Raw genomic sequence first — 14,257 nt, 5'->3', positions numbered from 1 at the left:
CCTTCTCAGAGACCTGGCCACTCCTTCCCAGAGCTGTACACACCAGGCCCACTTTCCAGTTACAAGAGATTTAGCTACATTGCAGTTCAGTTTGAGATATTTTTTATTATCATTCATTTATTCATTTGATTAGTTGAAAACATTCCCGACTAAGGAAGAGGAAAGCCCATAACGGTGAGGGAAAATAGGGCTGGGAAATAAAAATCTCAAAAGTGGTCAGGGTCCAGCCCAAGTCCACACAGGTTCCCTATGTACAAAATGGCATCCTGGACAGCTGCTGAGTTCCAAGCATGGGCTGGATGTTTTGCACAGGATAACCCTAATAAACACAGTAGGTCTGAGGTATTTGAACACACAACACAGCCCTTACTCGGGATCTCCTTGATTAGGGCTCTTGGTCCCCTGAGGAGGAAAGAATCAAGTCATTATCGTTTTCTGCAGTCCACACTGCAAGAATCAGTAGTAACACTTCCAACATCCAAATGTTCAGGGAGCAGCAGCTCTCTGAAGCTCACCTACTGATACTGGTTTTCCATCTGCCTCTGGGGCAGAGGTCCAGCCTACAGATGTGGAGGCTGGACTTCTGCCAGGTTCCCAGTTTACAGTAAGCCATGGACTTCAGGAGCTCAGATGACTTTTTAACTGCACCATGAAGGTTCCAAGTTCAGTGGTGTTCAATGTCCACACACAACGAATGAGTACGGGTGTCAGCAGTGTCAACCAGGTCCTCAAAGGAGAGAATATAAAAGCTAGAGTGCCATATGTCACATGAAGAAAATAGCAAGAATAAATCTGCCATATGTACAGCAGCAGCACAAGTAGGTGGACAGGTAGAATCTTCAAGTATTTTCCTCGGTGGAGATGAGACCTGAAGTTGTGACCAAAGCAACGCTGCAGCAAGCTCCAACATAGGTAAGCCATTAAAGGGACATTAAAGAACACCAGCTAGAAAAAAAGAGGACAAAACCATTAATTTACCACCAAGCCCTGGAAAGGGTCATGCCTCACTACTGGTGAGGTTCCTAAGAACATGTTGCATTCCATCTTTGGGTAGATGTCTATTATTTTTCTTTTTTGGGTGCAGGGAGGAGGGCTGGGGATTGAACTCAGGGCTTTGCACATGCTGCACATTCAGTGCTGAGCTACATCCTCAGCTCTTATATGTCTGATTTTTAATGTGCTGATCATACCTGTTTGTAATACAACAGTTGGCCTGCAGTTAATTGTGTATCTGCCTGTTTCCTTTTGTTCATCTTAAAGGTAAGTGTCATTTATGTTGAAGTCTCTATTTGTAACATAGGGTTATATACAGCAGATACCAATAGTATAAAATAGTGTTTAAATTGGAATTAAACTGAGCAATCTGCACACACAACAGTGTATATATTCTCTGTTGGCAAAGTGAAGGAAGGACTTGGGTATCAGTATGTTTCAGATAGCATGTCGAATACTGAAATATGATTATATATGGTTTTATTCTGAATGACTCATTTGGTCACTCAACAAATATTTATCCAGCACCCATTACATAGCAGACATTGTTAATAGACTCTAGTTTAGGGACACACTAGTGAACAAGAAAGAAATGCATTATAGACAAGTATATAGGCATGCACATATATACATATATATTATAGACAAATATACATATATTTACAAAAAAGATAATTATAGATTTTGATAAGTCAAGGAAGAAAATAACTAGATCACAAGAGGGAAACCAGGCTCTTTGAAGCATAAAGGACAGCAATGAGGGGCGTGTACTCTGAGAAGAAGAAACAAATGAAAAGCCCAGGGCTGGGAGGAGCCTGGGTCTCTTTAAGGTCATACCTGCTAACCACTGAGCAAGGTGGAAATTGGAGGTAGAGCCATAGGCTTGAGATGGAAATCAAAATTCTTATCAGAAACATTAAGGTGAGATGCCTATTAGACATCTAAGGGAATACATAAAATGGAAGTTGGGATATAAGCATTTGAAGACCAGAGAAGTAGTCTAAGTCAAATAGAAGCTTGGTATAATATATAAAGTCCATTATTATTTATTTCAAAATGAATGACTGGGCTGGGGAGATGGCTCAGTGGGTAAGAACAATTATTGTACAATAATGAAGACCTGGGTTTAGATCACTAGCATCCACATAAAAAAAGGCAGGGTGGGTGTGGGAGACGGGCAGAGGCAGAGACCAGGGGATTCTTGGGCTTGCTCATCAGCCAGCCTAGCCAAGAAAACAGTTATACTTCAGTGAGATACGTCAGGGAATAAGGAAAAGAGTGATAGGGCACTGATGTCCTACTCTGGCCTCTGTGTGCACTCTCCGCACATACACAAACACTACATACATATACACACAAAATACAAAATGAATGTAAAAATTTACAAAAAAATACTTCTGCCTTTTGGTTAAGACTTGGTTTCACACCAGGCGTGGTGGCACACACCTTTAATCCCAGCACTTGGGAGGCAGAGGCAGGTGGATCCCTGTGAGTTTGAGGCCACCCTGGCCTCCAGGCCAGCTGGGGCTACAGGGAGACCCTGTCTCAAAAAGACCAAAAACAAACAAACATACAAACAAAACAAGACTTGGTTTCACCTGGTATAAGAGTCTTTCAAGAGCCAGACTCCATCCAGATAACAGAAAATGAACAGGTCTTGGGATGCAGCTCAGTGGGTTAGCATGTGTGAGGCTTTGTGTTCAATTCCCAGAACCCAAAAAGAAGAAAGAGAGGAGGAGAGGGAAGGGAGAGGGGAGGGAAAAGGAAGGGAAGGGTAGAGGGGAGGAAAGGGGAAGGAAGGGAAGGGGAGGAGAGAGGGGAGGGAAAGGGAGGGGAGGGGAGAGGAGAGGAGGAGAGAGAAGAGGAGAGGAGAGAAGAGAAAACTGGACTAAGACCTCCTCACATCTGTAGAATGTTGTGGCTTGGGGACTGGGGTTAGTACCTGCTACTTGTAAAAGTCTTCCTTACTTGGCTGTCTCTAATCCTGCTAACTTGTTTTTATTGTCCTGTTAGAAGTCTTAAATTAATTTTGAATATTCTTTTTAGGTTCCTCCCAAATTATACATATTTTGGCCCATAAGCTCTATTAGGTAAAGCAAAGAAAATAATTTGCAAATCTGTTTATGAAGTTTGCTACAGATCAGAAATTTTGTGTGTGTGTGTTGCTTTGTTTTAAAGGAATCAAATGTAAACCTAATATATCAGCGTTTTCAAACAAGACTGTTTGGAAAGGGGATGTACCATAGATTGTTTCAAATACACAGTGCCATCTTTTATATTTGTTCTCGGGGCTGGAGAGATGGCTCAGTGGTTAAGAACACTGGTTGTTCTTGCAGAAGACCCAGGTTCGAATCCCAGCACCCACTTAGCAGCTAACAACTGTCTGTAACTCCAGTCCCAGGGGATCTGACAGCATCTTCTGACCTCCATCGCTATTGCATGACACGGGTGCACTTACCTACATGCTGGCAATACATGCATACACATAAAATAAAAATAATAAATTAAATAAATAAGTAAATAATCTCTGTTAAGACATCATTTGAAAGCCCAGGTTTGCTTGTTGTCTGGTGAAGTTTTCCCTAAATAATTGACCTACTTTTCCTTAGATGTCTATTTTTTCTTTTCTTTCCTATGAAACATTTTTGTTTTTTCTTTATCACAATCACTATTTTTCTTGGAAATGTATAATTTATTCTACTACAGGTCTCTTCATTTTCAGCAATTAAAAAAACAAACAAACAAACAATGAAACAAATGACAAAAAATCTCTTTCACTCCTGAACAACTCTGAATGGCCAGAAAGTACTTTAGATGTTTACAATCGCTTCTTTGCATTTTGGCTAAAATCCAGTGTAAATGTGACAAAATAACAGTGGGGAGGGGGTGGAGAGATGGTTCAGCAATTAAGAGCACTGGCTATTCTTGCAGAAGACCTGGATTCAAATCCCACCACCCACATGGCAGCTAACAACTGTCCATTACTCCACAGTTCCAGGGAATCCTATGACCTCTTCTGTCCTCTGTGGGCACTACACGACATGGGTGCACTTACATACATGCAGGCAATACACTCATACACATAAAAAAAATAGTGGAAGAAAACAGGAAGTGAACAAAACATCAGCTATTACACATTGCCCTGCAGGTAACATAGGAACGATGATGTACGGTACTAATTTGGGATTTAGTATTTGACTCATAACTGTAATATAATTAGTTCAACAAGGCTAGGATGTTCTGGAAGTTGGGAGTTCTTACCTGGATAATTCCACTTATAAATGTTAGACTGCCTTGCAGGAAATGTCCATTAACAAACATCCCAAAGGAAAAGCAGCAACCTAATTTTCCATCAATTATTTCACCAATAAACCATGGTCCTGAGAAAGTAATGAAGCAGAAGATTAAAAAAACTAAGAATCTGGGCCAGTGAGATGGCTCGGCAGGTAAAGGCACCTGCTGCCAAGCAATTCCTTGGACCCACATAGTAGAAGAAGAGAACTGACTTCTGCAAATTGTTCTCTGACCTCCACATGCATGCTGTGACACATGCACCCTCATACACATTCATACATAAACAAAACAAATTAAAATGAAATATAGGCTGGGCATGGTGGCACACGCCTTTAATCCCAGCACTTGGGAGGCAGAGGCATGCAGATCTTTGTGAGTTTGAGGCCAGCCTGGTCTACATAGTGAGTTCCAGGACAGCTGGGGCTACAAGAAGACCCTGTCTCAAAAAGACAAAAAAAGAAATATAAATTATGAGTCTGATTACATACTTTATGAAATATCTATACAGGGGTAATCAAGAAAAACAAGACAAGTCATCTAGAAGCATTTTATTTCATAGCATTTCTTTGTGGTTAATCACTATGTTGCACCTGACATCCCAATCAACTATTTTCTCCACACTTTTCTGGATTATAAAATAGTTTCAGTCTATGATGTACTTGAAACAGATTTGCAGCTTGTAGATTCTAAAAACAATATCACACTCATAAGACCTTTTGTGCTGGATAAATTTGGTGTCAACTTGACACACCTGGGTTGAGGGCGCCTCAATTGGGGAATTGCCTCCATAGGACTGACTTGTGGCCATGTCTGTGGGGCATCTTCTTGATTGTTGAGTGATGGGGGGGGCAGCCCACTGTGGGTGGTGCCACCCCTGGGCAGGTGGGCCTGTGTTGCATAAGAAAACAGGCTGAGCAGGGGCCAGGGAACAAGCCAGTAAGCAGAGTTCCTCCCTGGCCTAAGCTCCAGTTCCTGCCTCCAGGTTCCTGCCCTGAGTTCCTACCTTGGGTTCCCTGATGAACTGTGACCCAGGAGATGTAAGATAAAAAAACCCTTGCCTCCCCAAGTTGGTATTGGTCAGAGTATTTTGTCACAGCAATGGAGAAACAAACTAAGGCACCGTTAATATTTTATTGTAATAACCTTAATATAATGCATTAACATTTTCTTTAAGAAACAAACATTACTGAAATTCTTGAAACTGAGATTTACTATTTAAAGCAATCAAATAATTATTTTTAAAGGTTTATTTTTGTTATTTTAAATTATGTATATGTGTACAAGTCTGTGTGTATGTGCATGTGAATGCAGGTACCTACAGAGACCACAAGTGTCAGATCCCTCTGGCTCTAGAGTTACAGGCAGTTGTGTGTTGCCTGAGGTGGGTGCTGGGATCCAAACTTGGGTCCTTTGCAAGAGCAGTATGTGCTCCTAACCACTGAGTCTTCTTTCTAGCCTGCCTTCAGGGTTGTTAATGAAAACCTTCATGGACTTCTCCTTCTTACTGCTGATAGACTTTTCTGAGTAAGAAAAGTCATTGTGTTGTACATCAACTATGTAATCAGAGTTAACATGCATAGTTTAATTAGCCACACTGACTAGTCTCTAATCTCTATTATTAACTGCTCCTTCTTAGTGTCTGGGTTTCTGGAATTACTATATTGTCAAGAGTGATAGGGATTGTCAGACTTCCCTTCTCAAGATGCAAATCTATCATATTCTGCTTTTTAAAAAGCCATAGGAAATAGTCTCAGATACACATTATGAAAACTCCTTTAGTTTCAGTTTTTCAAACAGAGCAACTTGTACTTGTCGATTGATTGACTGACTGACTGGCTGATGGCAGGCAGCTCAGGAACCAAATCACTTGCTTTACCCCATAGTGTAAGACAGGTATTGAAAACAGAGTCAGGATATTTTCTAACATGAACTTACCCCCAGAGACAACATGATGCAATTTACTATAAAAAGATATAGTATCATATGTTTAATTTGTTCTTTGGTGTAAGTTACTAACGATCAAGTCTAAAGGTGGAATAAAAGTATAAAATAAAGACTAAGACTAGGTAACAAATAGACTAATCTACTCCTAATTGACTTTTAGCCCTTGTAAAAGATGAGCAAAAAGCCTAAAAGAGAACTGTAATGCTTTCTGCTTCTACATTAAAACACTATTTCATTTACTATTACTGTTGAGTGTGGGGCCTGTGTGTGTGTGTGTGTGTGTGTATAGGTGCACATATGCCATGGTACACATGTGGGGCTCAGAGGACAACTTCCAAGAGTCAGTTTTCTTCTTCAACTGTAGGTTCTGGGGATCAAGATCAGGTTGTCAGGCTTGTATGGTAAGTACCTTTACCCACTGAGCCATCGTGCCAGACCAATTTTCTTGTTGTTTTATTTTTGAGACAGGGTCTTATGTAGCCTCCTGAGTGCCGAGATTACAGTGTGTGCCACTATACTTGACTATCTGCTTCTATAAGTAGCTAAATGACTTCCTAAAGATCAGGTATAATAGTACAACAGACTATCTCAGAACCCATCCCTCATCTCAATATCTCTCTTTTTTAAGATGAGTTTTTTGGTTTTGTTTTGTTCTGTTTTGTTTTTGAGACAGGGTCTCATTATGTAGTCCTGGTTGGCCTGGAACTCACCATGTAGACCAGGCTGGCCTCAAACTCACTGAGCTCCACCTGCCTTTGCCTCCCAACTGCTGGGATTAAAGATGTCTGCCATCATGCCTAGCAAGAAGAGCCACATATTGATAAATATTCACGAGCTACATACTTAACATTGGGCTTAGTGACTGGCATATATAGGTAAATTAGACAGACAAGATGCTGATGGATATTCTAATAAGCAAACAGAGAAACAGAAAATAATCATAAATCCTGACAAAGGTAAAAAAGTATGATAAAGCTTTTAAGATAGTCAAAGAAAGCTGCTTTGAGGAAATGGCATTTAAGCTGCACTTTTATCTTCTGTTATGTTTCTATACAAATATATAGTAGAGCGCATGCCTAGCAGGCACAAGGCCCTGAATTCTGTCCTTACCTCCAGGAAAAAACAAAACCAAAAAACACAGAGAGAAAATAACAAAAAAGACCACCACCACCAAGAACAACAAATCATAAGGCAACAAATACTAATTTTTTAGTCTCTTTAGCACCTATCTTAATGTTGACTACATGTCCTTTCAACATTTTTAGGAAATAACTATTTTTTTAAACTACAATCCAGGAAATGATTTATGAAGGACTTATATACCATTTTACACTTCAAAAATGTAAAATGTAAAAATTATTCTGTTGTCAAAATTCTCAATATAGTCTTTGGCAAAATTCCCCAGAATCTCAATTTTATTAATTTACTTACCCAGTACTGTATATAAGGTCAGCAACAACACTGAATAGTAGAAGACGTTTATTTTGCTCAAGATATGAAGGGAAAATGAAGTCAGATTTATAAATCCCGGAGGTTCTAAACAGTAGAAAAAAATTAAACCCCATAAACACATGCAAAGTTCATTTCTTTGTAACATTTTTCTAGAAGACCTCCATGGGCTACCTACTCCACATTCAGCAAATCTTTTGTTATATGGTTACTATATAGATGATACTATACTTAAATTCAGAATCCTGGGGAACCAATATACACAGAATTACAGGTGCTAGAAAGTAAAAAAAATTATTGTGTTGTGAGATGTTAACTTAAATGACAGGCACACCTGCCAGAGGCCTACCCTATTTTATCCTTATGTAGGTTTGAAAGATAGTGCTATGTTCAAAGGATGATCAAATCATCACTAGTTTTCACAGGATTTGGTTTCCAAGTGTACAAACTTCTAAAAGAGATATAAAATATATAAAAATTTCTCCATTCTATATTAAATATGAGCATCTGTCCAAGTAGCCCTTTCTCCTATATGAGAGTTTTTAATTCACGGCTGTTCTTTCACCTGTAAAACTCTACTAATTGACAGACAACACAGACCTAGGAATGAACTATGCAGGGGTACAGTGGGAAGAGGGTAGCCATCTACATGCCAAGGAGAGATGCCTTAGAAAAAATACACCTTGATCTTGGGCGTTTAGGCTATAGAATTGTGGGAAAACAATTTCTGTTGTTTGAGACATTTTGTTATTTCTTTTTTTAAAAAATATTTTTATTTCTTTTTTATGTGTATGAGTGTATTGCCTGCATGTATGTAAGTGCATCTGTGTCATGCAATGCCCACAGGTCAGAAGAAGGCATTGGATTCTCCTGGAACTGGAATTATGGATGGTTGTTAGCCACCATGTGGGTGCTGGGAATCTGTAAGCGCAGCCAGTGCTCTTAATCACTAAGCCAGCTCTCCACTCCTACTTTGTTATTTCAACCTTAACTAACAACAAATCCTATGAAGAGCTTTATTTTTTTTTTAATTTTTATTATTTTTAAAAATATTTTATGTATTATTTATTTTTATTTTATGTGTATGTGAGTGTTGCCTGCATGTAGGTAAGTGCATCCATGTCATGCAATGCTGGCGGAGGACAGAAGAGGCTGTTGGATCCCCTGGGACTGGAGTTTCAGACAGCTGTTAGCTGCCATGTGGGTGCTGGGATTCAAACCCAGGTCTTCTGCAAGAACAGCCAGCGTTCTTAACTGCTGAGCCATCTCTCCAGCCCCCAATTGTTTTTAACTTTTAAAAAATTTTTATTTTATTTTTTATTTATTTATTTTTTGTCTTTTTGAGATGGGGTCTCCCATAGCCCCAGCTGTCCTGGAACCCACTATGTAGACCAGGCTGGCCTTGAACTCACAGAGATCTGCCTGCCTCTGCCTCCCAAGTGCTGGGACTACAGGCATGAGCCACCACACCCGGCTCAATTTTATTATTTTTATTTTACGTGTATGCGTGTAGTGCCTGCATGTAGGTAAATGCACCCATGTCGTGCAATGCCCACGGAGGTCAGAAGACGCTGTTGGATCCCCTGGGACTGGAGTTATAGACAGTTGTTAGCTGCCAGTGGGTGCTGGGATTTGAACCCAGGTCTTCTGCAAGAACAACCAGTATTCTTAACCACTGAGACATCTCTCCAGCCCTGAAGAGCTTTACTTTAAAACTTGGTAATAATTATGTTCAAATACTTTATAGATTCTTTGTATCTTGCCTTTTTGGTTGTGAGCCTGAGCCTTTAGTGGCTAAGCCATTGCTCCAGCCCAATTTTGTATCCTTTTAACATATTTTCTTTTTTGTCTTTTTTTTTTTTTTGAGACAGAATCTCCCTATAGCCCCAGCTGGCCTATGTAGACCAGTCTGGGCTTGATCTCATAGAGATCTACCTACCTGTTTCCTAGTGCTGGGATTAAAGGCATGTGCCACCACACCCAGTGGGACATACTACTTTTAAGCCAGATAACTGAGTGTGTGGAGCTATGTGCTGTAGCTATTAATTAGCCAGGAAGAAATTGCGGACAGGTGATTTTAATGTTACCTTAAAATTAGTAATGCAACCTTAATCCCCAAAATATTTAGAACTGAACAGAAAAACCCTATAAATACCAATAAAAAGTCTGTGAGTATCCGTTTCTCTCATTTTGAATTTGAATTATGAAACAATGGTTTCTAAACCTGACTGCTTTTCAGCATCACCTGGAAAACACTTAAAAGCACTGATTCCCAGACTGCTATCTCATATATTTCAATAAAGTAAGATTTTGATAGGGCTTAGGAATTTATATTTTCTAATGCCCTTAGGTGATTCTAATTTTTATGGAGAATCACTGCAATAAAATACAAAGAATGAAAAGAAAGTTTTTTTTCTTTTCTTTCCTTTTTGATTTTTTGAGACAGATTCTTACTCTACAGCCCAGGCTGGTCTGAAAGTATATAACCTAGGCACGCCTAATACCCATGGCAATCCTCCTGCCTCAGCCTCTTGAATGCTAGGATTGCAGGCATGAGCCACCACATCGAGTGTGAGATAAATTTTCAAGCAATCAAGAATGTAGGGAGGACCAAAGGACTGCAACTTTCTACCAACTTATTAGTCTCCGTCAAAGCAGACTCGACTGCAGAATCAAAGTGAGATTATGCAGTAAAGGGTAGACAGTTGAAAACTGGTAAGAAAGATTATATAGTTGTAGCTGTATGTTTACAACCCTCTAGAACAGTCAATATTAGTGCTTTATGTACACATTAAAAAAATAGTTGTTTTACTAGAGAAAGCATGAGTGGAAAACCATACTACTCTTTCATTTAAACACACCCATGGGAAGCTTCAAAAGGTCATTAAAAGCACCACTGTCTTATGCTGTCACCCAGCTTTATTTTATTTATTTATTTTATTTTATATTTTATTTTATTTCATATTTAATTTTATTTTATTTATGTGTATGCATGTATTGCCTGCATGTAGGTAAGTGCATCTGTGTCATGCAATGCCTGCAGAGGTCAGAAGAGGCTGTCGGATCTCTTGGGACTGGAGTTACAGACAGTTGTTAGCTGCCATGTGGGTGCTGGGATTCAAACCCAGGTCTTCTGCAAGAACAATCAGTGTTCTTAATTGCTGAGCCATCTCTCTAGCCTCCACCAACAGCAAAATTTTTAGCAGTTACCAAAGGTGGCATGCCAAATCTCTTCTCTCTTATTGAGACAGGATCTCACTACATAGTCCAGGCTTGCCTCCAACTCTAAATCCTCTTACCCCTGCCTCCCTTGTACTTGGATTACATGAATATGCCACCAGGCCCTGGTGGCATGTCAAATCTTTATGACTTCCTTAATGAGGGTGAGATGCAATAGACTTCATCAACATTTATGGAGTACCTGCTACTTTCAAGGCATCAAAGTAGGTATCTGCTAATATGTCATTTAGGGTAGGTGGTGAAAAGGACAGACACTGGTAATTATTCTTGAGAAGCCTGAGATGTAACATAATTGTGACACTAGACTTCTTTCTTAAATCATAGGCCTTCAACAGTGAGGAAATGGTTAAAAAGAGTAGGAAAGAATCTGGGCAGGACTTAGGACTCTCCTCACTTACTGCCCTTACTTGAAAAATTCACATTATTTAAATAACTATCAATTAATTCTCATTATTCATTACAGTATTATAAAGACAGCTCAGAAGCTTGGTAAATATAATCAGGGAACATATACAGGGAAAGACAGCTGTTGGAGGAGGAGGCAAGCACCACAGGCAAAGTCATCTTTACAACTATTCTATATCCTGCTCTGTGAATGTAATTCAAGATTGCACATGCACCACTTAAATTCTGCCAAATTTTTATTAGTGCCTTACCTTTAATTATTTGAATTAATTTTTTCTATGAAGATATTTCAAACATAAAATTACATTAAGTAGGTATTTATAAAAATAACTGCTTACATTAAAAATTGGCCATCTTGAGTTATATTGTGATTTTCCTCTATTTTGATTAAGCCTTGTTTTATTGCCATGCAGTAGGGAAAACATTTTTTTATTTCAAGATAAGATTATTATGGAAAAGGTATGATCATTTGAATAATGCACCTCACAGAGTTCATGCAAAGACAATTTGTATTGCTCTTTATTACTTGGTAACAATAAGAACATTATGTGATTTCTTAAAGCCTTCTAAGAACAAAAGGAACCATGACTAACCTTTAAGCTCTGGGTAAGGTAGGTATCTAAATGTGATAAGAATCGTGAGCTGAATCAGCACAATCAGCACAAACAAGACCCGGGCCTGCAGAGAAAGACACTGAAATGAACAGATATGCTGGCACAGCTCTAGGGTCAGCTTCTAAACTGGCCTCATTAACCAAATGGAAGTGGCACCATGAGCCTGTGACATAAGAAATATATATTTTAGTCATCATCCTCTGCTCCCAGTCACAGCTCCTAAAACCTTTGTAATTTCATAAATGATAACAGAAAATAGTAAACCATCTTTTATAAAATATTTGGTTTTAGCTTGTTTCTTAAACAGCTTTGGAGTGGGATGTGAAGGAATGTCATCCATAATTAATAACAAGCTCCTTTCAGACACACTTGAGTTCATGTCAGTAAGGTGATCTTTAGAAAGCCTAATTAAGGATGGGGGACTCTTGTGAGGGGGACCATGTGTTGAGGGTTGGCACTGCATCCTCATACCACCCCTTTGCCCTACAGGAGAGAGGGGGTTAAATTAAGCCAATAATTTAAATAATCATGATGACATAATGAAACTTTCCAAGAAACTCTAATTGAAGGGGTTCAGGGACCTTCTAGGCTAGTGAATAAACAGAAGAGCTCGGACGGTGGCATTGCTGGGGAGGGCATAGAAGTTCACACCCAAGCCCCATTCCGTGTCCTGGCTGCCCTTCTATATGGCTGATACTGGGTTGTATCCTTCTTCAATAAACCAGTAATCTAATAAGTAAACTGTTTTCCCGAGTTCTGTGAGTCATTCCATCAAATGACTGAACCTGAGGAACGAAGTTTTAGGAACCTCCAGTTTTCTGGTGGCATCCTTGGACTTGTTACACAAAGGGAGTTGGTGAGCAGGGCAGCCTTGCAGGATTGAGCCCTTAACCTGTGTGTGTGTGGGGGGGGTGTCTATGTTAACTTTTGGAAATTAGTGTTAGAACTGCGTTAAATTGGAGAACACCCAACCTGTATCCACTGAGAACTACAGAATTAGTTTAGAAAATCCCATACATTTGGTGTTAGAAGTATTGTATATGTAGAGAGAGAAACAGAAGGGGGTTTTGTTTTTAACAGCAACAAAAAATATATGGTCAAAGAGAACCAAATATCTGATTCACTGATAAAGAATATTATACATTGCTTAGTATTACTTTTCTGATTTTATTTAGACCAATTTGAAATTTTATAATTATATTAAAATGATAAAATTGAAATTCTTCACCTTCATTATACTAGGACAGGGCTTATTTGTTTTATTTAAAGTTCAATAAGGGGCAGTCTACATAGCAAGCCCCAGGCCAGGTGGGACTATAGGGAGACCCTGTCTAAAAGCAAAACCCCCCAAATAAAACAAAACCAATAGTTTCACATTTTATGTATGTGAGGACATACCCAAAAGCTATTTGGAGGAAGTAAAATTAAGGAGGGTTTAAATTTTCCTCAATATTTTAGTATATGTCTTTTTTGGATTTTGTGTTAATGTTCAGGATAAGGAAGAGCTTAAGGAACTACAATATATCAATTACTGCAGCTTCTCTGTAGACAATTCAATGGTGTATGTTAAAACAAAACAAAAACCAACCAACCAAAAACAAAAAAAAAAACCTTGCTCACTGACTATTTAAGAAATATTTGTTGAGGACTTTCTATGTGGTAGGCAGACCAAAGAAAGACCTCTACCCTCATAGGGCTTACAGTTTAATGAGGGAGATTGGGGGGGTTTGAGGGAGAATACAATACAGTATGTAATTATATAAAAATAGTGTGGCTACTCTTTGATTCAGCAAGTCAGTTATAGGAATTTATCCCATTATTTACCAATAATAGGAAAACTTTTAAATAATTATTTATATAGTAGAGAGAAAAATTAGAAACAACTTAAATTAGGGAATTAGTTAAATAAATTAAGTTATACATTAATGATTTCCCTAATAAACCTTAACATATTGAGTTATATATTTAAAGTATATATTAATATATTCATGTGTATCTTAATATATTTGTGTATATCATACATATGCATTATATTTATATTCAGGTATGTCTTAACATAATGCAGCTAATATATTATGAAATAATATAGTCAGGCACAGTGGTGTGTACCTGTAACCCCAGGTGGTACTCAGGAGGCTGAGGTAGAAGGATTACGTGAGCTCAAATGTTCAAGGCTAGCCTGAGAAACATGGCAAAACTCTGTCTCAAAAATAATATATAAATAATAAAATCACACACACAAAATCCAATTTGATATGAGAAGATAGTCAAGAGAAATTCTGGACTGGTGAGATGGCTCTGTGGGTAAAAGCACCTGA

General features: G+C 38.7%; 1 protein-coding gene across 5 annotated transcripts in view; it reads right to left on the bottom strand.

Moving 5' to 3' along the window:
• Positions 1–85: 85 nt before the first annotated feature.
• The window catches only part of Tmem62 (transmembrane protein 62), a 71,501-nt gene continuing 57,329 nt past the window's right edge, over positions 86–14,257 (bottom strand). For all 5 annotated transcript variants that reach the window (XM_008846837.3, XM_029570248.1, XM_008846836.3 and 2 more), the window contains 4 exons: positions 11,919–12,003; positions 7,663–7,767; positions 4,255–4,373; positions 86–945 (listed from right to left, as the gene is read on the bottom strand). In XM_008846837.3, coding sequence (XP_008845059.1) covers positions 619–945; positions 4,255–4,373; positions 7,663–7,767; positions 11,919–12,003 — 636 coding nt within the window. In that variant the 3' untranslated portion in view covers positions 86–618. The remainder of the gene's footprint in view (positions 946–4,254; positions 4,374–7,662; positions 7,768–11,918; positions 12,004–14,257) is intronic.

This window comes from Nannospalax galili, unplaced genomic scaffold, assembly GCF_000622305.1.
Source record: "Nannospalax galili isolate Female #2095 unplaced genomic scaffold, S.galili_v1.0 scaffold342, whole genome shotgun sequence".
Lineage (NCBI taxonomy): Eukaryota > Metazoa > Chordata > Mammalia > Rodentia > Spalacidae > Nannospalax > Nannospalax galili.
Note: the sequence above shows the minus strand (reverse complement) of the source record. Positions and strands in the feature narration are given on the sequence as shown.